The sequence below is a fragment of the Carica papaya genome, chromosome 3, assembly GCF_054855325.1.
Source record: "Carica papaya isolate Zhongbai chromosome 3, ASM5485532v1, whole genome shotgun sequence".
NCBI classification, from domain to species: Eukaryota; Viridiplantae; Streptophyta; class Magnoliopsida; order Brassicales; family Caricaceae; genus Carica; species Carica papaya.
This window is the reverse complement of record NC_142311.1, coordinates 11,699,782-11,725,184: the sequence shown is the minus strand read 5'-3', so window position 1 is coordinate 11,725,184 and position 25,403 is coordinate 11,699,782. Positions and strand designations below refer to the sequence as shown.

General features: G+C 35.0%; 3 protein-coding genes across 7 annotated transcripts; 2 read left to right on the top strand and 1 right to left on the bottom strand.

Moving 5' to 3' along the window:
* The first annotated feature begins 153 nt into the window (after positions 1 to 153).
* On the top strand, positions 154 to 12,828 carry LOC110821643 (Homeodomain-like transcriptional regulator). Of its 4 annotated transcripts, none has more exons than XR_015817783.1 (18): positions 154 to 309; positions 809 to 974; positions 1,447 to 1,776; positions 2,561 to 2,619; positions 2,752 to 2,991; positions 3,130 to 3,192; positions 3,276 to 3,489; positions 3,598 to 3,698; positions 3,810 to 3,896; positions 4,057 to 4,188; positions 6,582 to 6,719; positions 7,686 to 7,808; positions 7,931 to 8,386; positions 9,346 to 9,762; positions 9,964 to 10,581; positions 11,398 to 11,502; positions 11,654 to 11,842; positions 12,347 to 12,828. XR_015817783.1 is itself a non-coding variant. In XM_088215778.1 (18 exons), exons 2-18 carry the CDS (start codon positions 923 to 925, stop codon positions 12,367 to 12,369), a joined length of 3,351 nt encoding a protein of 1,116 aa, XP_088071904.1. In that variant the 5' UTR covers positions 154 to 309; positions 809 to 922; the 3' UTR covers positions 12,370 to 12,828. The 4 variants fall into 4 exon arrangements, 3 of the variants coding, with proteins under 3 accessions (XP_088071904.1, XP_021907255.2, XP_088071903.1); XM_088215778.1 differs by having other exon boundaries at positions 2,782 to 2,991; positions 11,620 to 11,842; XM_022051563.2 differs by having other exon boundaries at positions 11,620 to 11,842.
* Positions 12,829 to 14,029: 1,201 nt separating this feature from the next.
* On the bottom strand, positions 14,030 to 19,198 carry LOC110821743 (glyoxylate/succinic semialdehyde reductase 1-like). 2 transcript variants are annotated; one of them, XM_022051684.2, is made up of 8 exons: positions 18,937 to 19,198; positions 18,400 to 18,510; positions 18,203 to 18,304; positions 17,391 to 17,492; positions 16,275 to 16,390; positions 15,095 to 15,173; positions 14,834 to 15,004; positions 14,030 to 14,337 (listed from the first exon to the last, which is right to left on the bottom strand). In XM_022051684.2, exons 1-8 carry the CDS (start codon positions 19,039 to 19,041, stop codon positions 14,251 to 14,253), a joined length of 873 nt encoding a protein of 290 aa, XP_021907376.1. In that variant the 5' UTR covers positions 19,042 to 19,198; the 3' UTR covers positions 14,030 to 14,250. The 2 variants fall into 2 exon arrangements, with proteins under 2 accessions (XP_021907376.1, XP_088071902.1); XM_088215776.1 differs by lacking the exon at positions 18,937 to 19,198 and adding an exon at positions 18,639 to 18,661.
* An 869-nt stretch (positions 19,199 to 20,067) lies between these two features.
* LOC110821733 (HhH-GPD base excision DNA repair family protein) lies at positions 20,068 to 24,596 on the top strand. Its single transcript, XM_022051664.2, has 7 exons — positions 20,068 to 20,621; positions 20,885 to 20,944; positions 21,745 to 21,864; positions 21,933 to 22,030; positions 22,170 to 22,708; positions 22,864 to 22,967; positions 24,198 to 24,596. Exons 1-7 carry the CDS (start codon positions 20,220 to 20,222, stop codon positions 24,273 to 24,275), a joined length of 1,401 nt encoding a protein of 466 aa, XP_021907356.1. The 5' UTR covers positions 20,068 to 20,219; the 3' UTR covers positions 24,276 to 24,596.
* The last annotated feature ends 807 nt before the right edge of the window (positions 24,597 to 25,403 follow it).

The following is a 25,403-nucleotide window of genomic DNA, read 5'->3' as shown; positions in this document are numbered from 1 at the left end:
ATAAAAATGAAAGACCGTTTTAAAACTAACGGGAGGGTTTAAAAAAATGAAGGTTGACCCAAAAACCCTATTGGGGATCTTTTGAGAAAACGGCGGCGTGTCACAAGTTGGATGACGTATAGGATGAGAGAGGAGATATTTTAGAGGGACAGTCAGTGAAGGAAAAAAAACAGGCAAACCCCCTGACCCGAGATATAAAAATGAAGATAAAACCCAAAACCCTACTCTTTCCTGTAAAATCTCCCCACTAAACCCTGTGTCATTCTTTGTTGCTATGTCCTCTCATTTCACCACATACAAGCTAATCCAGTAAGTCTATTATTCGTTGTCTCACCTCATCATCCGCGTATAATTCTTCTTTTTGTGTGTGTATGTGCTCACTCTTCTTCTCTTCTTCGTCGTCGTCGTCTTTCTCTTATTCAAATTGTGCGCATATTGTGGTTTCTCCCACTTCAGCCTCAAGTTTCTTTATGTTTTTGATTGCTTCAAGCTGACTCCGATTGAGCTGTGTGTAATTCACTCTGTTGGGGAACGGAATGTCTTTGTGAAGATAAATGATACAGTTTTAATTCTTATTTGATTTGATTTGCTTCTAGGTGAGTATGAATTTTTTCTTTCTTAGACGAACAAGGAGCCATAGTGTTCACAAAGCGTGTGTTTTCATTTCAAGTGATGATGGCACTATCCGCTGTCAGTGGAATCTATAGTCGTTTTTCCCCTATGTTATGACCTTTCTATCTGATTTCTTATTCTTTATCCTTTTACTGGTTTTCTAAGAAACTGTTGTTTGATTGGATGAACTTCGCAGTATGTTTAAGAGCGTTTGGCTCTTCTGCGCATGTGCAATTTGAGTTAATTAAGTTAAACAAAGTGGATAAGGAGGGACGTATTCAAGTTAAAAAGAAGAGGGTGGACAGTGAAAATGAAGAGGAAGACGCCACTTCAGCTTCAGATCCTTGAGGATTTCTATACAGGTGCACAGCTTTGTCTTTATATGCAACCCTATTTTTCCTTTTTTGTTTTGATATCTGTTTTAAGAACTTGGATTAATCTGGAATAGACTTCCTTTTTTGTGGGTTTATTCTTGTTTATGTCTGGCATGAATAATAATGAGAAGAATAGCCTTCTTAAAACAATTAGAAACCGTTTTGTTCTCTTCATGTTGCCAGTATTTTCTTGAAGCTCCAGATTCCCCTGGTGCTTAACCAGGAGTGGCTGAAGCTCCCAGGTTTACTTGCAAAAGATTTCTTGTCATTATGAAAGGACAAAAAAAATTAAGCTATTGCCCTGTTTCTGCTTTGAAATCAATCCATAATAAGGGAGAAAAAGTGCCGGAAATTAGGAAATGATTTTGTTTATAGTTCTTTTCTGTGATCAACATACAATTTAGCTGCTGTATAGTATATTCATGTCATTATCTAAGGTGGTGGTGTTCCATGAATACAGAGGAAAACTATCCCACACAAGAGGCGATGCAAAGCTATGCTTCAGCTTTGGGGTTGACATCTAAGCAAGTTCGAGGATGGTTTATTGAGAGAAGGAGAAGGGATAAAAGGGATAATGAAACTGATAGATCGAAGACTAAGACCTTGTCTTCAAGATACGAATGTACAGCTACGAGGAAAGAGAGCAGTATCAACAAGAGAGCAGAAAAAATTATTCTTCAAGATTTATTAACTCCGGGCTACATTTTGAAAAAGTTGTTTCGTAAGGATGGTCCTCCGCTTGGAGTGCAATTTGACTCTCTTCCTTCAAAAGTATTTCATCAAAATATGGGTGTGTTGCTTAATACTTCCACTTCTGTTGCTTTATTAGACTTTCTTAGTGGCATGAAAATTGCTTTTAGTATCTTTAGTGTGGTCATAATCACTATGTCACTGCTGGTTCTTCCAAATAAAATTAAAATATTGTAAAGGTTGGCTTTCCTAGGTTGGTAGACGAGAGTTATGGGCCTGGTTGGGAAGTAGACCATGTAAATCCAGGAAATGATTCTTTACTCTTATTTTATGTGTACTTTTTGTGTTATTTTGAGAGAGAAAAAAAAGAGATTTTTGATAGCAATTGCTCTACTTTTCATAGAACTAGAGATTTTTGTTCCAAACCTGAGTGCCCTATTTACAGGGTATCCTATTCTAGATGGTGAGTGTTTGGTTGACCTCATAGACATGTTGGTTTCTGATCTTCTGTAAATCCATTATATATGGGTGGTACTGTCATAGTGCCTAATAAATTGATCCATCTTATTCCAAGATAAATTTCTCCCTTATCTTGAAGATGGAAAAATAAAAGAAAAAGCAGTTTGCTTCCTGATATGAGAGATTTTTTGCTTTGTGTTAAGTCATTGGGAAATTGCAGGCTTGTGACAGATAGGAGTGACTGGTATAGTCTTTGTGATTGTTCCAATATTTATTTTAAGGAAGAGCTTTAGAATGAATGTGAAAGAATGAGGAAGAGTATGTTTTCTATTTGATATTTATGCAGTTTCCTGTGCAGCATGTTCAAATGAAAATTGCTCTATGACAGAGATTTTAAATATCTTATACTTTTTTGACGCGTGTAGATTCTAGAAATTCTCAAGCTTCGTATGAAGAAAAACAAAGGGCAAAAAAAAGGAGAAAGGTAATGGAAGTATCTTTAACTGTTTTCACGGCCTTCTTTCTGTCTGAGTCTTCTCAGCTTTGACAGTTATTTGTACTTATTGTTATGCCTCCTTTTTATCTTATTTAAGTTTTAACGTGCCTTGTTTTCCAGGTTTCTAAGAAGAGTCTTCTTGATTGTCAGGATTGCAATGAAAAGGCAGCAGGGAATAAACATGGTATGGGGAAAGGCTTGATGACTGTTTGGCGAGCCGTAAATCCTAATGGTGGAGATCCGCCTCCTGGTTTTGGTTGGTCTAGTAAACAAAACACAGATTTACTGCAAATATCAACTCCAATATTGCCTAAACCCCCATTGCGGAAGAAAAGACCAAGACAGCTGGCGTCCATATTGGTTAGTCATTTAGCATTACATTCGGGAAATTGAACTTATGTTGATTTCTTCCCTTCAAAATATCAGATGATGCATCCATGTATTCCTTAATTAAGTTGTCTCTCAGTGGCTTCGTTCTAAATCATTTGCTTTTTACAGAAACAGAAAAGACTAGAAAATAAATTGCGGGAGAAGAGGAAGCCTCCCATTAAAAGGAGAGAGGTAAATGTAATATTTTTGGTTGCTTTTTTTAAATCACTTTAGTTGAGCTGCAGAATAGCATAAACTCACTCCTTATCTGACAGGTAGGATTTGATAAAGATAGTCTTAATCTTTCATGCAAAGAAAAATGTGAACTTGCTCTAGATGGAGAGGTACGCAATTTTTGCCAGGATCAATCTGCAATGCTAGTGGATGATGAAGAGTTGGAAATGAGAGAGTTACGTGCAGGACCAAATCCACTGACATGTTCAGATCATCTTGGTGCCAGTGGATTGCGTGGTTGTTCCCTTTGCAGAGGTTGGTTTGATATTAATTTAGAAGACACAAAAGATGCATACATTGGTTTGTGAGTGTCTCTGGTATATTTGGTTCCTTTTATCACAACCTTTTTTTATAATTTTCCAGACTTTCTGGCTAAGTTTCCCCCAAACAATATAAAGATGAAGCAGCCATTTGGTTTGCAGCCATGGGATTCTTCTCCAGAGACTGTAAAGAAACTGTTTAAGGTGTGTACAGCTTTTAGTTGGTTAAGGATCTTCTAATTCATCTGTTTCTTCTGCAAATTTAAAATACATCATTCACAAAAGATTTTGTGAATCAACTCTTTGTTTCTGCAGGTCTTTCATTTTCTTTATACTTACTCACTTATCCTTGGTGTGTGCCCCTTCACGCTTGATGAGTTTGCTCAAGCATTTCATGATAAGGTTATTTCTGATGTTCTTTTTCTTTCTATCTTGTCCTATAATGTATCAGATTTATTTTTTTACTTATTTTTCCCTCCTGTCATGAGTAACATTAGGTTAATGTTTGTTGATTTTTTTTTTTTTTTGGGTGTTTGTGCTCCTTTGTTTATATATGCTACAGGATTCGTTGTTACTTGGGAAAATTCATGTGGCCCTTCTCAAGCTGCTTTTGCTAGACGTTGAAATGGGACTCAGCAGTGGGATTTTCCCTAATTTGAGTGTTTCTTGCAAGTTCCTTGCCTTACTTCACTCGGTGAGTACATAACTGTGCTTATCAAAGCATCTTATTAAGAGTTTCTGTCAATAAAATGGCAAATGATATTGATTTCTGCACGCATGTTTCATTCAAGTTGCTAAATCTTTTCCCATGAAATATGAAGCCATTGTATGCTATCAAAGTTCATTGTTTTGCATGTATTAATGGGCCATGCTAGCTGCAGCCTCCAAAGGTGTCCAGAAGGCCCGAGGCTGATTCCAATGTTCATAAGTTGGTTTGAGATAATGGCCAATTGTGAGATGTTTAGTTGTGCACCATGGATCTTTAGAATTATATTTCCTTGTAGTGCTGATGTTGTTTTATTTAAGTTACATAACAGTCTAAGTATATTTGGGTGATTTTCTAATTTTGCCATTGTAGTTTGGGTAGGAGTTCTAGTCATATCTATTGTAAGTTTTAAATAGTAGTAAGATTTTATCTTGTTTAACATGAATCTATAGTTTAAATTCTGTTAGTTTCAAGTTGTAGTTAGGCTAGGGGTAAATTGGATTTTGTAAATACTGTTGTAACTTTCAAAGAGAGGACTTTACTTGTTGAATTCTTTAACCCATTTATGCTAATTGTAATTTTGTGAAGTAATCTTAATTTATGAAGCAATCATTCTCAGGTATGTAATCCCAAAATATCTGGGTATATTATCTAGGTTTGGGCATTATTCATCTGATATTGGTATTCCCAGTGCGGTTCACATTGCCTGGAAAACACCACAATAAGGAGGCATCTTTTCCCAATTAGTCTTACATCATACATGTCATGGAGTGAGGGTATGTTATGTGTTTAATAAGACATAACCCATAAAGTGAAACGAGTTGAATATTTCAAAGGGATTCTGTAGTACATGCATTAGATCTTGTTCCGGGTTGGATTACTAGAGATGAGAAGGCAGAGCACCCAGCCAGGATTTAACGTTCTGAGAATTCAAGCAACTTGTCTATGCAACAATGATTTTCATTCTTTAAGAGAAATTGGGGGAAGGGAAAAGGAGTGGCAGGTAGACTTGTTGAGAAACCGTAACAGTTGGGAGATTAATGAGTATGAGAATCTCCTATTGACCTTATGTCTCATAACTTTGGATGGTAGCAATGATCAACCTCTGTGAAGTCTTACCACTACAGGTTCTTTTTCAGTCAGATCTTTTTACAAGTATCTGACAAAGCAGGGATATTCTGGTATGGACTTCCCTTTTAGATTAACTTGGAAGGTTAAAGTTCCTCCCAGAATAGCGTTACTTTACGTGGGAGGCTGGAAGGGGAGGCATCCTGACAATTGATAAATTGATGAGGAGGGGTATGAATTTGGTGAATTATTGCTACTTGTGTAAAAAGGATGCAGAATCTTGCAATCATGTTTTTCTATGGTGTTCGATAGTATACAAGCTTTCGTTTGTGGTTTATGGATTATTGGGTATCAGCTGGATGATGCGGGTTCAGTTAGAGATGAATTATGGGCATGGAAGGCATCTATGGGCAGAGGAAATATGTGGACTTTATCCCACCTACCATCTTTTAGGTAATTCAGAAGGAGAAAAATAAAAGAGTATTTGAGGCAGTTGATGATGTGGGGGATATTGAGAGGATTAGGAATAGATGGTTTCAAACTCGGCTTTATAAATTTGGGTAATTTTCTTTATTTTATGGAGGATGTTGGGGATCTTGCTGATATTTTGTTAGATTTATAAATAATTTGTATATGGATTGACACCCCTTTGGTGCTTGTTAATATAATTTTGTATTTTTTATTTGTTTAGAAAAAACTTATGTTTTTGAAATTTTTGGAAATCACCCGTAGTTGGAGGATGTAAAGGAAATGTTACTTTTGTATGCGAATAAAAGTTATGACCACTATAACCTGATCATTTGAGCAATTACATACATCCATTATTATCAACCCCCATTGCATGGGAGCTTGAGCTTTTAGCTAGATGTTATCAACCTATAAATGTTATGCTATATTTCTTTTACCTTGGGTTTCTTAAGCCATGTGGTTTATGCATGTTTCTGTTTAGAAGATTGTGAGTCTCAACTGTCTAGTTACAGAATGAGAGCCTGAGGATGGATGAAAAAGAAAAGACACAAACTACTGCTGTCACTAGTGTCATAGAAAATTATCAATATTGCTTACCGTTTCCACAAAGAATTTTCTGAAAATTTGATCTTTTACTAGAAGATGTAGAGGTTTGTATATTCAATGGTCTTGGAGGCACGTGATTTTAGCACAATACCCCAGTGGTTATTTTTAATTGCAATTGCATAAACTGCTATGCCCAATATTTAATAAGTTTTTAGTATTTGATATATTTTATATATCTTTGATAATGTGATAAAGAACGAACTCTCTAGTTTTGCTTCATGTTTTCCTTTTATTTTCAGGTTGAAAATCAAGAACTTATTTTGGAATTCTGGAAGAAATCTTTGAATCCTCTAACATGGATAGAGATATTGCGGCAAGTACTGGTTGCGGCTGGCTTTGGCTCAAAGCAGGGTTTGAGGAAGGAATGTCTTAGTAAGGTATCGACTAAATAATTTCAGATTTGCATCTGTATATTCTAAGATTCCTGCTTCGTTTTAGTTTAGGAGCTGTGGATTTTGTATCATGGATCATCTACTGGATTTTGTATAGAGTGAACAGGATATATACTAAATTGTTATTAATTTTTGGGTACGTTCTTCTTGCCTTTCCTCTTGAGTGCAAATTTACTGTGTTCTTTATAACACCCACTAATATTTAATATTTATATACAAATTGATATCTTCCACTTTTATGTTCTCACATCCATGGAACACATTGAGCACCGTTGTTGTGGAAGAATTTTTTTGCAGTCAAAACTATCTTGGGCTTTGTCAGAAAATTAATGGTGGCTTTTCCGATAAAAGGGAAATTGGGATTCAGGTTTTTTCTTTAGTTGTGGTGGGGAAGAGATGTGATTGTTAGCTGCAACTTTAGATGTTAAAAATTTTGGAATTCCCCAGGCTAAACTTTTCCTATTATTTCTTAATAGTTTATTCTCAATTATTTGAAATCAATGATTATTACTTAATACTTGGTTATTATACATAACATTAAAAATATGGTTTCACATATCTCTGTCCTGGAAAAATTATAACCTGACATTCAATTGGTGGCTTTACATAATCTGTAGTACATTTAATTGTAAGTCAGTGATATAATGACTGAACAATTATATACACTAAACATATATATTTATATATCTATAATATATGGACACACGTCCTTTTTCCTTTTTGTTCTTGTTTTATGTAAGTCAGTACTTATTAAATAGCATTCAAGTGTATTAGCAGGTCATATTACTTCTGATTTTGTCAGGTGATGTCTGGTATACATTTCTTTAATCGTAGTGTTCATGTTTCTGTTTACATTAGGATCCTTAACATTTTACATTTATTCCTTTTTCCTCAGAGAAAAAATTTAGTTGGATTCAGCTTTCAAATTATAAGCTGTTTTATGTTATCTAGGAAATGAACCTCATGGCAAAGTGTGGCCTGCGTCCTGGTACGTTGAAGGGTGAATTGTTTAGATCACTTTCTGAACAAGGCAGTAGCGGGTTAAATGTTTCTGACTTGGCAAAGCATTCAAAGGTAAGTAATTGGAATAAACAGATAATTTTGGAGATGTTGTGGACCAAGCTATTATGATTATTATTGATTGTTAATGCTGCTTTCAAGTTGTTTTATGATGAATACTTGTTTTTGTTCTGAAGATTGCTGAACTGAATCTTGCTTCCTCTACTGAGGAACTGGAAAGATTGATATGTTCAACTCTTTCAAGTGATATTACTTTGTTTGAAAAGATATCGCAATCTGCATATCGTCTGCGTATTAATTCTCTTGCAAGTGAAGCCAGTGATTCCCAGTCGGATGATGAGGACTCTGGCAGTGTTGATGATAATTCTGATGATGGTGGCCTGCTTAGCAACAGCAGTGATTCTGAGTGTGATTCAGAAACTCTGAGTCTAAGCAAACCTAGGCGTAGGAGCTGTCGTAAAAGTAAAAATGTTCTGTCAGTCTATACTGAAATTGATGAGAGCCATCCTGGGGAAGCATGGTTATTAGGATTGATGGAAGGTGAATATGCAGATTTAAGCATCGAAGAGAAGTTGAGTGCATTGGTGGCTTTAGTTGATCTTCTTGGCGCTGGTCTCACGCTTAGAACAGAGGTAATACATAATCTGGTGTTTATTTTGGAAGTCTTGTTATATTTATTTATTTATAATTTGAGGGTTTATGTAATGTTTTTATTTTTCTATGGCTTGGTATCACCTCTCTCTTGTTAATGTGATAGAGGTCATTTTCTACATAGTCTGGTGTTTAAAAAGTCTTCTTATTTTTATTTGCTTATTTTTAGTTCTGAGGGGTTGTGTTTAATGCTTTTCCGAAAAGCATTTAACTTGAAACGCAAAACCAAAGCCTGAAAGCTGGAATCCAAAATGCGAAACGTGAAACACAAAATCTGAAACTGAGACCCAAAACCAGAAACTCGAAACGTGAAACACGAAACTCAAAACCTGAAAAACCCGAAACGCGAAGCTCGACGTCAAAATGCAAAAGCGAAACCCAAAACACAAAACACAAAATGTGAAAAGCAAAACCCTAAACCCTAAACTGTTGGATAATTTTGCTAGATTATATAGATTTTGTGTTAATATGTCTGTCTGTTTATTTCATTATAAGGAACCTGTGTTTTTCAATTGGCTATGATTAATAGGAGAGGGGAGGGAAGAAAGTAACAGGGAAGAAAAATGTGTAATATTGGTATGAGAAAAGTGGGAAGAAAGAAACTGGGAGAATTGAAGTTTCCTCCCACATTTATAAGTTACAATCTTACCAACCTGCTAAAGATTGGAAAGTGAACTCGTCTTTTTCTTTTTTTCCTTCAATTTTTGTATCTTATATAAATAACACAGGGAAAGATCAATATTTTTGTATCTTCTGTAAATAACTAGCCTTCTTGTCATCCTGTTCAGCTGTTGGATTGTTATGGTATTCTATCCTAAATACCATACGTAGTGTTCTCTTGATATGGAGAGAATTATAAATTAATTATCGTTTTGATTATTAATCTGGTTGCCTTTATGATGTACATTCTAAATACTTCAATTTGTTCATTCCTAATCAGGAACCCAGAAAAGCTATCATTGAATGCATTCCTAGCATACACCAGCGTGGTTCTGGAGCAAAGATAAAGAGATTGTCGTCAAATCAACATAATTTTCCTAGGCCATCTTGGGTTCATGTTGGACAGATTCAATCTGTTAAGGAAGCATATCCATCTTCAGAGTGTCATCCAATTGATTCTTCATCAATTTTGAAGATCTCGGGAATGCAGAAATCATCTTCCAGTGGAATATTTGAAAAGGATGCAGAAGTTGTGTTTGATGTACACCCAATGCAATCTATATTTTTGGGTTCTGATCGTAGGTATAATAGATACTGGCTTTTCTTGGGTCCATGTAATGCATATGATCCAGGTCATAAGAGGGTTTATTTTGAATCTTCGGAAGATGGTCACTGGGAAGTGATTGATACAGAAGAGGTAACCTTTTTATCCTTTTTATATTTGACTCTTTGCGTTATTTTTTTACTTCTCAGTTATTATGCATGTTCAGTAATTGAAAGTTAGATTGAAAATGATAACTTCGAAGTCTTCTTTAAGAGCTGTTTAGGTGGTTGCTTTTATAAGACCTAATCAATTTTACTGGTTATATTTACTTATATTTGATGAATGCACATGCAGGCTTTGCGTACTTTGTTGTCAGTTTTGGATGATAGGGGTGCACGGGAAGCCCTCCTTATTGAATCCTTAGAGAAGCGGGAAGCTTTCCTATGCCAAGCAATGTCAAGTAGTCTGATAAATGATGCAGGAGTTAGGCAATTGCCACATTCTGATTCATCAGAGTTGGAGGTTGTTAGAGAAGACAGTTCTTCTCCAGTCTCTGATATAGACAATTTAAGCCTTAATGAGGTTGCAAATAATTCTTTGCCCCCACGTGGTGCTATAATTCTTGAGGTTGGAAAGAGGGGAGAAGAACAAAACCGTGTATGGAGCCGTCTTCAAAAGTTTGATGCTTGGATATGGGAAGGTTTCTACTTAAATCTAAATGCTGTAAAACATAGTAAGAGATCCTATCTTGATTCACTTGCTAGATGTGAAAGCTGTCATGATTTGTTCTGGAGAGATGAAAAACATTGTAAGATTTGCCATACCACATTTGAGCTTGATTTTGATCTGGAAGAAAGATATGCTGTCCATGCAGCTACTTGCCGGAAGAAAGGAGATAATACTATATTTCCAAAGCATAAAGTCCTGTCTTCACAGTTGCAATCCCTAAAAGCTGCAGTCCATGCAATAGAGGTATGCTGTCAATTAATTCTCTCTTACTGCTAAGGAAGAAGGATTATGCGTGGCAGGTCTTACTTATAGACATAATGCATAGATGTTTGAATAGGCAGGAAATAGCAACTGAACAATATTTACATGGATCTATCTTATAGTTTTTTTTAAAATGAGTTCTGAATGTAGACATATTGGATTTTAGCAGTTATCAGAATTAGCAGGCCTGATTTTGGGCTCTTTTCCTTGTGACAAAGTTGACCTAAAGTAGGGATGACAATAGGGTGAAGAAGTCCGGTTGGTTGCCTGTCCCATCCAAGCCCAATGAGGGAAAATTGTGAATGATGGGATGAGCGGTGGATAGAAGTTTTTAATTTGTTTTAAATTAATGTATATAAATAAGTAAAATTTGTTGATTGAATGGGGTAATGGATGAATGGTTGTAAAGTGGTTTCATTGCTGGGTTGGGATGGGAGACCCGGGGTGGGGATAACAAGGGTGGTTTGTGGAAGTGGGAGAGGTGTTCCACTTTATACCCATCCCGTTGCCAGGACTAACTAAACATGATATTAGTACTGGACATCAGGCTGATTTTGGAGTGGGGAAGTGGGAGCCCTATACATTTATGAACTTTTCCATATGCTGGTGTTAATGTATGTTATAAATGTACAATGTTCATTCTAGACCCATGATATATGCTCAGTGACACTCACGTCTTGTAAAGTATTTCCCAAGTCTTACTAAATTCATAATATCTGCAGCATGTGCTACTATTCATTTTTCTATCTGTTTCACATGAAATGGTTATTTAATATGTTTTTTCTGTTTATTGCGCAGTCAGTTATGCCTGAAGAGGCCTTGGTGGGTGCTTGGACAAAGTCTGCCCATAGGTTGTGGGTCAAACGGCTTAGGCGCACCTCATCTTTATCCGAACTTCTGCAGGTGTTACACATTTTTTTTTTGTTTGCTAGATTAATTTAATTTTTAACTTTTAACTATTGTGAACATGGAAGTGTCTTTCTGAGGTGAATTGCAATGTGCATTTTAAACTCTTCATAGGTAGTTGCTGATTTTGTTGGTGCATTTAATGAAGACTGGTTGTGGCAATGCAATGATGATGAAGGCTTTGGTGGTATGGAAGAAATCATTAAAAGTTTTCAGACTATGCCCCAGACATCGTCTGCCGTTGCATTCTGGCTAGTAAAATTGGATGACTTAATCCATCCATATATGAAGAAACTTCCTTCTCTACAAAGTCAGGAAACCAGGACCAAAGGCACAGGTACACTGCACCTCATGAATGATTTCTTTACATCATGAGCGTTAGTGGGACTCGAAGTTTTTTGTTCAATCTCTTGCTAAAGAAAATTGCCTGCCTTTTCATCTTACATTTGTGCCTCTCAAAGTCTAGTAAATAAAAGGACATAACAAGTCTAGTAAATTCCCTTGATTTGGATGTTATTGCTTTTTACCAATTTAAAATTGCATTTGGAACTTGGATTGAGACTGCAAAAACCAGGAGTAACAGCTTCACCAAATTCCTGATGACTATTTTCCAAACCAAAACTGGAAAGCAGTCCAATAGATATTCTTTTTGTCCGTAAATAGGCATCACCTATTAACTGCTGCATTTTGTGTTGGTGAAATGCCTGAATTCTCATGTTCTTCATTTCTTGTCTGTAACCTGAAACTACCAGTAGACTACTAATCTCTTGATCAGTCTGTCCTTGGGAGCTTTACAATATTAATGTTCCATCAATAACTTGCATTCTGATTGCTGTCTCAGGTAGGAACATTGCTAAGGCATAGCTTTGGAGCTTACAGGTGGGATTCACCCTGGGAAAGGATAGCACTGACTGACTATTTCCAGTTGTTTCGTCCTTGCTTTCATCCAGATGCCTAACATGAAAATCAGCTTTTGTCAAGTTCTCATTTCAGGGAGCATCACCATGGCACGTTTTTAAGTCCAAGTGGAAAAAAGATGAAGGCAATACACATTAGATTGTATAGACATGAACCTTCCCTATATTTACGTTTTTAAGTCTTGCATTACATTTTCAATCTAGCTATTGTACAGCATTAGATGCACCCAACCAAGAAAAGTTTTTGATAGAGAACTGTTATTATGGTCCTTTTTGCAAACCATTGTTTCCGTATTTTATGATGGAAAAGAATGTTGCGGCTCTATGCTACTCATATTCTGGAGGTGAACGATTTGGTCTATTTGTCTTGTAATGGTGTAATAAAATTTTTGGGCGATGTCAGAAAGAGAGGAGCTCAGTAGGGATCTTCCCAGCTTGTATTTGCAGGGATATGCTGCCTGCTTTTCTTTTTTTTTTTTTTTGGTTTCTCTAATAATTTGTTTGCTTGTGGGGGAGATATGGAGGATCTTATTAATTTTATTAATTTTTTGTAGACGTCCTGTTGGGAAGAACTAATGGGAACTTTTTTCTCTCGTTTTGTGCTTTAAGAGGTATGTTGTTCATAACAGGCCTAAACTCAGGTGCCAATTGGATGAAATGGTCCATAAGCAGTGGTGTAATGTTGCAGTCCAACTCAATTGTGCAGGTGATCTTCTTGCCCGAGTTGAAAAGTTTTTGTACAAAAAACTAATAAATCAAAGATTCCTTTTTCGTAGAGAATAAAGAAAATTTGATATCACTTGAACGGTCCATTTGGACAAAATGTTGGATGATATAAAAGCTTGTATATGTTTATTTATCAAGTAGAAGAAAAAATATATACAATTTAATTTTTAGGTTTATGTATGTTTATAAAATATAGTTAATTTGAAATATGTAATTTTTTAAAAACAAAATTAATAAAAATGTCCTTGCTGTAATAATTTTTCCCCACAAGATTTTTAACTAACATTTAATTTTAATAAGTTAAATGAATCTTAAATAAACGCTGGCTACAATTTCTTTTCTCTTCATTCATATTCTTCATTTTTATTTAGAAAATTATAGATTCTCGTATTAAGAAAAAAACTCGTAACTATAGAGAAAATCCAGGATAAATATACTGCAAATAAGCGATCATCTATGTTCCTCTTTTGAGTTAAACGAGAATTACATTAATCGAAAACGTTGCAATCCTGGTTTTCCTATAAAGAAAAATGAACATCTCCCTATGAAATTCTTCTCATATCCAACTATTGTTTTTAGGAACATAAGGATATGGGTCTGCAACCAGAAGAAGAAATAGTTTTTGGGGGAATGGAGCAATAATTTTTTTCTATTGATTAAGTTCTTGTGAACTGAAAATGATTTTTTTTTTTTTTTTTTGTCAATATCTGTAATGAACCGTGTAAAATTATCGGCCAGGTTTCACAATGACCTGAAATGATTGGAAGTTTGTCATTTCTAACTGAACTATGCAGTCCATTCAGTACTATATTTCTGCTACTGTATTCCTCTCTAAAATTGATACTTGAAAAAAAATTATTAAAAAAGACACCCAACAGACGTATCTTACCCTTTTTTATTATATTAACTCTGCAGAAAATCCTACCTTTTTTAATCAAGAAAAGTAACTAAAACATTCTCACAATACCTTGCAAGTTCATTACAATAGAGTTCCAGAATCGTCAAAATGGCTTTACCAGCGTAGCTTTAACTTCAAAACTCAATGATAAAATTCAAGCCCACCATGTTTTCCCTTGAAGTCATTAACTATATGTAAGGAGAATCAAGATGAATTGGAGAATTTCACAACCTCAAAAACAGCTGAAAAGTCGAGATCTCCTAACCCCATGCTTCTGGCCTTCTTGAAAGCCTACAAGCAGAAACAGGTATCACTTATAAATTTCTCATCAAGTAATCCCGAACCAAATTATTAACGAAGGCACTGAAGATAATGTAACCATGATAGCTCTATTGGGCTATGGGATTCCGTGGTGCCTTTAAATAATGGAGTTTGTTATTGTCAAGAAAGAAAAAAAAAGTTGTTTCATTGAGAAATATTTATAAAATTTTCTACCTACTTCTGGGGGGTATAATTTAACTAACAGAAAGAAGATCATTCTCATAAAAGTGGCATCTTGTCATACTAAATGGACAAAACTAGAATATGAAGGCATCATACCAGTGAAGGAAGGAAGGACTCAACTTTGATTTTTCTTATCCTAAAAGTTCTGAACAATATGATTCTGACATCACACCCACCCTTAGCCTTGAAATTTTTTTTTATATAAAAGAAAAACTTAAAGAGATAATCAGTGTATATTAGTAGGATTCTTTTGCGGAGCTAAAATTTTGAAAGAAAAAAAAACCTCATTGGAAGCAGCTGCTACTGGCATGGAAACAGCATTTTCGTCCCCAAGGGCAAGTGCCAGCCTCATGTCTTTCTGCTGATGTTTCAGAGGAAAAGCAGGGGAGTAATTACTTTGAATCATAGAAGGTCCTTTTCCCTTGATCATGGGACTACCAACTGCACCCAGATCCTGCCAGCACCCCATCCCCAACCAAAAACAGAGGGAAAAAACACATCAGTAGGAAGCTCCAATCATAACAGAAATCATGCTGTATCATACCAAGACTTCAAGAAGTGTATTAGGATTTAGTCCACTCTTTCCAGCCAGTACAAGCCCCTCTGAAAATGCATTCATCACGCTGCAGAGAACAAAATATCATATCCAGTACCAAATGCAGAAAAAAAACAAAAGTCTTGATAAAGTGCATGGGAAGAATAGCAAAGTCTTGAAAAAGTGCACGGGAAGAATAGCATTGATAGGACTGGTTCATTGGTAGGACATGTTCAATCATATGGAACACATTTTAGAAACTCTCTATTATTCAAGCACAATGACATATAGAATAGAGCATAATATGTTTATTAGTAGGAAAGAATAGCTATACTAAATCAATCCATAAATATGTTGGCCCGTCCAGAAGTTTAAGCAAACATCCAGAAGAAGAAAATGTCTTGTCACTTCAGGCAACTCCATATAAACTTGAATATTTATCACTGCCTGTCTAATTTTGCAGCTCCAATGCAAGCAGGACATGAAACATTCATCAAATTGTGATCAATTTTCATGTTTCACCTAAACATATAAGCAGTATAAAAAATGTTGGAAAACAGCCAATTTCAAGAAGATTTCGCTCTATGAAAGTGTTCCCCCTTTAGGACACATTATAAATTACTTAAAATCCTATTAGAAATGGTTGCAGTAAAGCAAGCTTCAGTTAACTGCATATAAATGAAGCAATCCCCAATTCAAGAACAAGCAAAAACATTGCTTCCACATGCTCTTGAAAATCATTCCCATAGAATGACAAATCACAGATGAAAATTTTCTCCATTCTTTGTGTTAAACAGTTATTGATCATGCAGAATGACAAATCATGAGAGTTGTCCCACATCATATAAACTAAAAGGATCCATTGTTATAGATTAGGATGTATGGCATTACGCTTTCAGCTATTTGTACTTGGAACAAATTTCAATAACTTACCAGTATCCAATACCTCAGGGATGTATATCTCAGAAAATAATCTTGATGTGCACAAATTTTTTCATAAGAAATCTCTGTTTATGGTCATACCTGGGTCTTTGGAGGTTTTAAGCCAAAACTTTTCCTTTCCTTATTTTTTAAAATAAAAAAAACCATTTCCCTTCTTTACTTATTTTTCTAAGAGAAAGTCCCTTCTTTGGCTATAGCTTACCTAGATAATGGAGAAGTTTATTCTTTAAGAAGAAACAACAGTTACCTCCCCATTATCATGTTGACAACGAGTTTCATTTTCGCTCCATTTCCAACCTGCCCTAGGAAGAATGACTTCTTTCCCATGACATTAAATGCTGGAATTGCTTCCTCATATAGTGCCTGCATTAGCAAACGGTAGACGAAAGTGGTTAACAATAAAAATATAGAAGATTCGTTGTTGTGGTCATTAACAAATATACATTAGAAGCCTATTGAGCAATCACAGAAAAGGCCATTAGTTAACATTATGTAGATCTTTAAAATTCTGCAGAAAGGATTTCAGAATAATAACTTTTTCCAATACATTTATCCTCTTATTGTTTATTACTTGCAAAAGTGGCGAGTTTCCACAGAGTCATCAAATCCAAACTTAGGGTATGCTATGTTCTAAGATTTCTTTGAAAAAGTAATGGGTCTAAGATTTTAGCAAGGAAGCAAAAATTGCATGTAGACCGATATAGAACAAGTAGAAGATTGTGTAGATACAAAGACCTAAAAAGCAGGCTGCATGTTGAAAGGAATAAAGCAGCAATCATGTGTTCAGTCAGTTCATCAAATGATAGCAAGGCAGAATTATGTAGGAGATACTAACATTATATCCTTGAAAAGTGAGAAATACAGTAAGATGGCTACTTGTTATGATCATTAGGTGATAGGAAATGGAGTCTTGAATAGGTAAATGGTGAATGTTTAATTGAAATTGAGGGAGCCACAGAGACAAGGGTAAGGGCAACAAACACATGGTTGGTTCAGTGAAAAATATGATTATGCCTTTAGTTTATGTAAGACACACTAGTTTGAGCCCAACTAAGAACATAGACATGTACATTCAACTACAACTAAAGTTCTGCAGTTTGTTGGTTCCCTCAATTGAGAAGCCAGCCTTGGTAGATATGTTTCTATTCTCTCGAATTCTTTAGATTGGAAGATTTAGATATTGTCATCGATGCTCAGCAATTCTTCCCCATATTCTCTTAGGAAAGCAGTTATTGTTCTAAGACTGACTTAAACACCGATGCAGTTGACTCTTATCCACAACTCCAATGAATCTTCACTATAATGGACTTAAAGTACAGTCACAAGGAAGAAGAAGAACAATCTAACCAAGCTAATAGGTTACCTTATCTCCAGCAGCAAGGATTACTAGTTGGCCATCTTCTGCAGGCTTCTTGCTACCAGAAACAGGAGCTTCAAGGAAGTGACCACCCTTAGCCGTGATTGCCTGTCAATCCAACCGAGTAGTTAATAATACCTATTGTATACCAGCACTCACCAGATTCAATCAATTGCACCAAAATAACTGCAGAAAAACAGAAGAACCTACAGTCAAATACTATAGTTTTCTAAGAAATTCGGAAATCTTCCTATTATCCATGATCTTTAGCATAATATTGATAAAAACCATCAGGTGAAAAAATTGGATCTGAGTAGCACCATTATAACTTTAAATTAATGTATCATATTATAACATCAGTGTTACATCTGACACCTAATAAAAAGTTCTTGTCTGGTCAAGTTACAGAGCAGTTTTGAACGATGAAAGTTGTTATACTAAATGGGATACCAACTACTCCATCAGTATTACATCTAACTCTAGAAACTGCTGAAACAAATTCTTCATATACTAAAAAGGAATGATGTAAAGAAGATATTCCATCTCTTCCAAGTGAACATAAGGGACTTTTGTTTTGAAGACAAGCATGCGTGTCAACAATCCTGCATACTCGTGCATCAAACTAGAGTGCTATATGTTCATTTTGTTTTACAAGGACATTATTTTTCTAAAAACATTTTTAGCATCTAGAGAATTTAAAGAGTGATGCCTATCAATCAAGTAATAAATCAAGTAAGAATCTGCAAATTCAAAGAAATTGGGGAATATAACTGAAGTAACAGGAGAGAGACTGAGGAGAATTAGACTGCAACGCAAACCTCACTGATCTTAGAAGAAGTTTCAGGATCAACGGTTGACATATCAATGTAACCTTTTCCACTGCAAATTTCTTCAAGGACACCATTTTTGTCAAACACCACCTAAGCAAAACCCAAAACAAAACCAGCCTATTACGGATGCTTAAATCACATGTGCACAAGCTGAAAAAAGCACATAACGAATTTGAAGTACCAACCGAAAGAGCAGCAGAAGGATCCGATATCATTGCAATAGTGTACTTGCACTTTTTGATTACTGCTGCTGGGGTCTCCCCAATTGTAGCCCCATACTCCACTAGTTCATTACACTGTATTTCACAATTATCATCATGTAGAAATTAAACTATTAGCCACATCCACATAATGAGACTCAAAAGCAACAACTCTCCTATTTCCTTATATTAGCCAAACAGTCTCAGGTTTCCCAAGATCATACCTAAATTTAGGCCTACGAGGATTGATTGCTTCAATCAATTCATCTATAATCTTCCATTTCTTCTTACTTCAACAATTAATTTCCACTTTTTGTTATAATCATCTTGTAGTCAAAATCAAGCGAGAAATACTATCATAAATAGACATATGAAATGTAACAGCAAACAGGAATTATGAGGAATACAGATAAGCTAACTTTAGTGAACAAAACTGCGAAGCAGAATACCAGTTCAGTAAGAAACTAAACAAAGAAAAAGAAAACTCATTAATATTACCAAGTGTTTCCGATAAAAAGGTACCTTGGAGAGGGTCCTGTTCCACACAGTAACCTTGAAACCATGCTTAAGCAGATTCATTGACATGGCCTTGCCCATTATCCCTAGCCCCAAAAACCCTACCTCCATCTTCTTTCTTCTTCTTCTTCTTCGCCTTCCTCTTCCTCTTCTTTCTCTTTCCCTCTCTCTCAAGTCCTCTTCCTGTAACCTAAATTCAACTAGAATACAGATTAGAGAACAGTGCAGTACATTTACAGGCAATTATTTAAAATAAAATGGAATTAATTATTGTTAATGTGGTAAAAAAATGATTAAGAAAAATCTGCATTCCATTATCATCGTAAAATCAATGTTTTAATTCTTTATGGACAATGATGGATCCTGTTTTTGATGATTGGATGGATGCGTGCCACGTCATTCGCCTGTGATGCAAATATGAATCTGATCGGACTTGCTGGCCAATCAGCGATGGCCACGTTGCTGAACCTTACACGTTGTGCACGTGCCAAATGTTACTGTTATATTCTGCAGGCTAACCACTGGCCCACATGGACCATCTCGATTTGCTTTACCAATGTCTTCTTTCCGCTTTGAATTTTTAAAATACATATTAAAATTTGGACAGATTAAATATTATCATATTTAACCAAAATATTACTTTTATATTGCAATTATATAAACATTATATCTCTATCCTGTCTTATATAGAAATTACAATTTTAAAAATTAATTATATAATAATAAATTATAATTAATTTTGTTTTTATATTATTAAAATATTTTCATCTTTAAAAATCATATAAAATTATAATATAAGTGAATAATATTTAAAATTATAATAATCAGATTAATTTCATTTTTATATTTTGAAATTTAAATAAGTAATATTTAAAATTTCGTCTTTATATAATTATTTATAATTAAAATTAACATTTTATTTTTATTTTTAAAAAATATATCATAAGATGTTTCCGATATTCTAAATTTCACTGTTAATAAAAATAAATTTGGTTAATTTTGACATAGAAATATGTAAACTATAAAAAATAAAAAACTGGGCCTGGGCCTAACAGAGGCCCATAGCTTAGAAACCACGCCCCTGATTTTTGAATTATAAACCTTTACTCCTGCATCAAATCACATTTATGACTTCACTTGCCTGGGCTTCGCCTTCGCTTTCTCCCTGCTCCTCAACCAGTCCCGCCTGTGCTGGGAACCTCAACTTCAGTTCTATACTCAAAATCTCAACGGTCGCTTCAGTTTCAAAGTTTAGTAAATATTGTACTGTCAATCCAATTCTGGAGGAGATGAAGAACCAGAAGCTGGAAAAGAAATCCAGGAAGATGCCACATTTGGCTACTCAACAGCAAGATGAACAAGACGCTGGAGGAGATATTGAAGATTTATTCAGCGAACAAGAAACCGTTAAAACCAGGGAATCTTTGTTGGAGTGGTATGACAAGAATCAGAGAGATCTTCCTTGGAGAGTTAGTGAAAAAGACCTGTTAAATATGAAGAATGATAGTAACAGCGACAAAGGAGGAGGAGGAGGAGAAGAAGAAGAAGAAGGTAAAGAAAGGAGAGCGTATGAGGTGTGGGTATCGGAGGTAATGCTACAGCAGACGAGGGTTCAGGCCGTCATTGACTATTACAACCGTTGGATGCAGAGATGGCCCACTGTTCACCACCTCGCTCAGGCGTCTCTCGAGGTAATTTGTTGTTAGCTTTGAAATTTCAGTTGATTGATTGGGTCTTTGATTCGAGTGAGGTTATTGTTTTATCCAAGTAATGAAGCGCATTATACTGTAAGCAATTGGAAAAGAAGCTCCTCGACTTGCTCTTTAATTGGTTGAAAAAGAAGCTTCTTTACTTTTTCTGTCTTTCTATATGTTATTTACTTAATACTTAATTGTTCGGTTTGGTACCCAACAATGTAAGCTTTTGAGTTTGTCTTCTATCAAATGCTGTGCAGGAGGTAAATGAGATGTGGGCGGGTCTGGGATATTATAGGCGAGCACGTTTTCTGTTAGAGGTGAGCTTAGCTTGGATGTTGTTATTTTGTCTGTATTTTTCTTTCTCTTGTTTGACGCTTCATTTTGGGATACTTTGCTGTTAAATTGGGTGAGAGAACATTTTTAAGTTCTTACAAATTGCAATTTGGTTCACGTTCCATCAATCACATGAATCTTGTTTACATTTAAGTCTTAAGGAGGTTTTGGAAACGATGTACTAAGTCTTAGATTTGCTTCTAGTATGCATTGTTATTATTATTCAGTTAAGGTTTTTCCGTTTCTTTTTATTTTAGTTTGAATTGCACCTCAAGGATTTGAAACTGTTGACATATTTATCAAGGAACATTGGAAGTTGCACTTGTGATCATGTTTGTGAATGATATAAGTGACTAAAGTAGCTTTAGAAAATGGGATTTTCATAGCCAATTGCTATTTTTGGCGAGTACATAGGCCGTGGCTCTATTTGGACTGAGTGCTGTAGCTCCAAATATAGTATAAGAATCATCAGAGTGTTTTACTAGTTATGCTTATTGTATGGGTAACTAAGAGTCCTGTATTAATTTGACTTATATTTCCATGTACTCTGGCATATGAAGGGTGATATATTTCTCCATTTCTATTTCCCTTGGTTATATCACAGAATGTACAACTAGATTGCCAAATCTAGAGAAGGGAATGAGCGAAGAAAATGTGGAACTTGTTATCTTTATCTGGAAAAGCCTGAAATTACTTAACAATAACTCTTTCTTGATGGTAGTCATTCTTCTATTTTTAAAATGAATATTCCCTGATCTTTTTGCTTCTTTGATCATGCTGTTAGGGAGCAAAAATGATTGATGCAGGGAAAGCTGGATTTCCTAGTAGAGCTTCTGACTTAAAAAAGATTAAAGGAATAGGAGACTACACAGCTGGAGCAATTGCTTCCATTGCTTTCAAAGAGGTGGGTGAGCTATGCAAATCTATTGACAGATCATATAAGGGAAATCTTTCCAAGGTTTACTATTTCAGGTGGTGCCTCTGGTTGACGGGAATGTTGTTAGAGTGCTTGCTAGACTAAAGGCTATTTCTGCAAATCCAAAGGATAGAGTGACTATCAAGACCTTTTGGTGAGCTTTCAGTATTTCTTATTATCCTGTTATTTTTTTCCTAGGAGGGAAACTTAGTTTACAAGATTAAGTAGTGAGGATAATTTTTGTTGTTGTTTCTGTTCAATTATTTAGTACATCTAAAGATTTTCCATTTCAGGAAACTAGCTGCTCAGCTTGTTGATCCTTCCCGGCCAGGGGATTTCAACCAATCAATTATGGAACTTGGGGCAACTCTATGCACTCCATTAAATCCTAGCTGCTCCTCATGTCCTATTTCTGACCAATGTCGTGCACATTCAATCTCTAGACAAGATAAGTCAGTTCTGGTGACAGATTATCCTGCAAAGGTAGTAAAAGCCAAACAAAGACATGACTTTTCCTTTGTTTGCGTGGTGGAGATATTGGGAAATCCGTGTACACCAGGGCAAAATCAATCTGACAGCAGATTTCTTCTCATAAAGAGGCCAGATGAGGGCTTGCTAGCTGGTCTTTGGGAGTTCCCGTCTGTCACATTGAATGAAGAAGCTAACTTAACCATGAGGAGAAAAGCAATTGATAATTTTTTGAAAAGTTCATTTAGTCTTGATGTGAAGAAAACATGTATAGTTCTTAGAGAAGATGTTGGACAATTTGTCCATATTTTCACTCATATTCGTCGGATGATCTATGTGGAGTTATTAATATTACACCTTAAAGGTTTGAAATCTTTCTATCTTAATTATATAAAATTTCTGCATGAAAATTTGAAAGAAGCTTCATGATAAGATGACGATTTGAAATTATTTCCTCAGAATGCTTTCTCAGCTTTCTTGCATATAATTATCTTCGGATCCTTTTTTTTTTCCATGAAGGTGCTGTAAATGACCTGTTCAGCAAGCCGCATGAGGAAACAGCTTGGAAATGTGTGGACGGCAATGCCCTTTCAAGGATGGGACTGACATCTGCAGTAAGAAAGGTAAGCTAGTCACTTCAGAACTCAAAATTTGTGTGGACCAATTGACCGTTTTTAGCATATAATTGTTAAGTTCGTGTGGTGATGGTTTCATACTGTAATTTTACATGCAATCAGCTTTACTCTTTTTGCTTGAATCTCTCCCTTCTCTCTTGAGTTCTTTTCTATCTCTTCTATGCATAAGGATTAACTTTGTGAATGGTTCAACTTTATTTTAGTCTCTTTCAAATTACTAGATTTTGGTTATTTAACATGTAGAAGCCAATCATAATATATCTGATGTATGCTTAAACTAATTTTACTTGTATCTTTAATTTGAGACTAGAGATCTGTATTCTCACTTCTTAACAGGCATCATATTTTTTTTTTAAATGGCATCACAAAAACAACTAACTTAAATTGGAGATTGAATTGGCTTTGGCTTAAAATGCGGTTTTGTTCAGAATTTCATAACATTTATATGGTATTTGATTCCTATAATAGAATTGATTTTTGTGCCAAAAGCCTAGTAGAAAAGCATTTTACCAAGCACCACTTCCTGTGACCTTTTTGGTTAATTTTCCATGCATGTCTAACTAATTCTTAGTTCTAATTTTTATAGAGGTTTTTGATATGCATAGTCATGGTGCAATTTGTATGTTTGAGTTACCACATTCCACGACTTTGACTTGAATTATTTGAAGATGAGAATTCAATTTGTACTCCTCAAAGTAAAAACTAAATTCTCATTCTCCAAAGAACTCAGGTTGAGAATTGGGTAATTCGGACTCGGCAAATCATATTCTTACTACGGACTAATAAGACTAAGATGGAAAATTGGAAGTATGAGTTAGTCAAAAGATGAATGGACAATGAACAAAAAGTACCTTGGTACTTTGTGAAATGAGAAAAGAAAATAATACTTTTCTTTTTCTCTGAAAAATAGAGAATCATTGAAAAAAGAAATAAAACACAATTGATGGATCTTCATCAATTTCCACTGTGCTTTAAGTAAGGTATCCAACCAGATATTTAACTATATAAATGATGGTTGCATAATAGGTAACTTTCAAAAGGCTGTAATCTCTTAAATTTCATAAACCTTCCCTGGCATTTTGTTCTTTCTTATTTCTCGATCCACCAGAATGTCTAACTTTTCATTACTGCTAAATGCACTTATCCAACCTTGGATATTCTGTCATTTTCTTGCTTGTCTCGCTGCTCATATGCTTCATTATCGCCTTTTGATCGTAGGTATACTCAATGATTCAGAAATTCAAACAGAGTGACGTGGCCCATAGTTCCACCAAGAGAAGAAAAAGAATCATTTGAAGAAATTGGAACTCGTCCTTGTTCTTTTTCTGCTGCACCTATTAGAGAAAGGCTTCATCTTGGAGTTCAGCTAACAAGAATTTTTATTAGATTATTTTTTTCTCCCTTCAGTCACTTCTTAGTTTCATCTATGAGATGTATGGGATGCATTTTGGTCACTGAAACCTCTTCAGCGTAGGTACTAATAGGTTAGAAACCATGTTTTTTTTTCACCTGAAAATTTATAGAGCAAAAACTGTCTACGGCCATGTAATTCATTTAATATATGTTCTATAAGTATACCTGAAATGAGACTTGGGAGACCACATTTTATTTATCAAACATCAAGTGGGAGAGTTCTATGGGCCTACACTGTAATGATAAATCAGTAATAAGCATTGCATACAATTCGGTATAAACAGGATTAGACAAATTTATTGAAGTTGACAAACAATTTATTAAAGAAAAATTTGATGTTTGTCTATTATGTGCTCTGTAGATATAATTCACAGTTGATGTGTTTGACTAAAAATTTAAGTAATTTAATATTTTATATTATTATTGACAAGTTGGAGATAGATAATATCTATTTTTCAACTTGATGAAAGGTGTTAGAGAGAATGTATTGTATGTAAATTAGGTTAGTGGCATAAGAATAAGATGCATTTTTCGTAATTGATTGTTTTTTTTTTTTTTTTTTATAATGTTTTGGAAAACATCTGTGATATTCAATAAAATATTTAACAAATATATTTGTCTATACAACTGGTTGGCAGCTCTTTTTAGCAATGAAAATGTTGTAAATCTGAATTGATTTTGTTGAGATGTAAGCATATTATTTGTCACTGGAAAGTACTGAACTGGATCATATCCTGTCCTACGAGCACACGGTTCAGAATTTGGATTTCATCCTATGGTGCCCTTCAACTCTTACAGCTTTATACATATATTGATTGTTTTAACTCTGAATATGCAGATATTTTACTAACATGTCAGGTTTTGATTTGTCAGATTCATTGTTGACTTGGTGATATAGTTTTATGGTATAATTTCTCGGCTGTACTTATTCCTCTTTTCAATTTTCAGTTTTTGGTTGTTTATGAATGGACCGCTTATTGGCTGAGTATTTATTTCCTCTATTATTTATTT

What these genes read in the sequence shown, in the direction of transcription:
- LOC110821643 (XM_022051563.2), top strand. Translation starts at nt 923, where the DNA reads ATGAAGAGGAAGACGCCACTTCAGCTTCAGATCCTTGAGGATTTCTAT. An exon ending in CTCAAGCATTTCATGATAAG is followed by an intron (nt 3,897 to 4,056) that starts GTTATTTCTGAT and finishes TATATGCTACAG; the next exon opens with GATTCGTTGTTACTTGGGAA. An exon ending in CTGCAGTCCATGCAATAGAG is followed by an intron (nt 10,582 to 11,397) that starts GTATGCTGTCAA and finishes TTTATTGCGCAG; the next exon opens with TCAGTTATGCCTGAAGAGGC.
- LOC110821733 (XM_022051664.2), top strand. Translation starts at nt 20,220, where the DNA reads ATGAAGAACCAGAAGCTGGAAAAGAAATCCAGGAAGATGCCACATTTG. An exon ending in GTGACTATCAAGACCTTTTG is followed by an intron (nt 22,031 to 22,169) that starts GTGAGCTTTCAG and finishes TTTCCATTTCAG; the next exon opens with GAAACTAGCTGCTCAGCTTG. An exon ending in ATTAATATTACACCTTAAAG is followed by an intron (nt 22,709 to 22,863) that starts GTTTGAAATCTT and finishes TTTTCCATGAAG; the next exon opens with GTGCTGTAAATGACCTGTTC.
- LOC110821743 (XM_022051684.2), bottom strand. Translation starts at nt 19,041, where the DNA reads ATGGAGGTAGGGTTTTTGGGGCTAGGGATAATGGGCAAGGCCATGTCA. An exon ending in ATACACTTCTTGAAGTCTTG is followed by an intron (nt 15,005 to 15,094) that starts GTATGATACAGC and finishes GGGTGCTGGCAG; the next exon opens with GATCTGGGTGCAGTTGGTAG. An exon ending in TAGCAGCTGCTTCCAATGAG is followed by an intron (nt 14,338 to 14,833) that starts GTTTTTTTTTCT and finishes TTCTGCTTGTAG; the next exon opens with GCTTTCAAGAAGGCCAGAAG.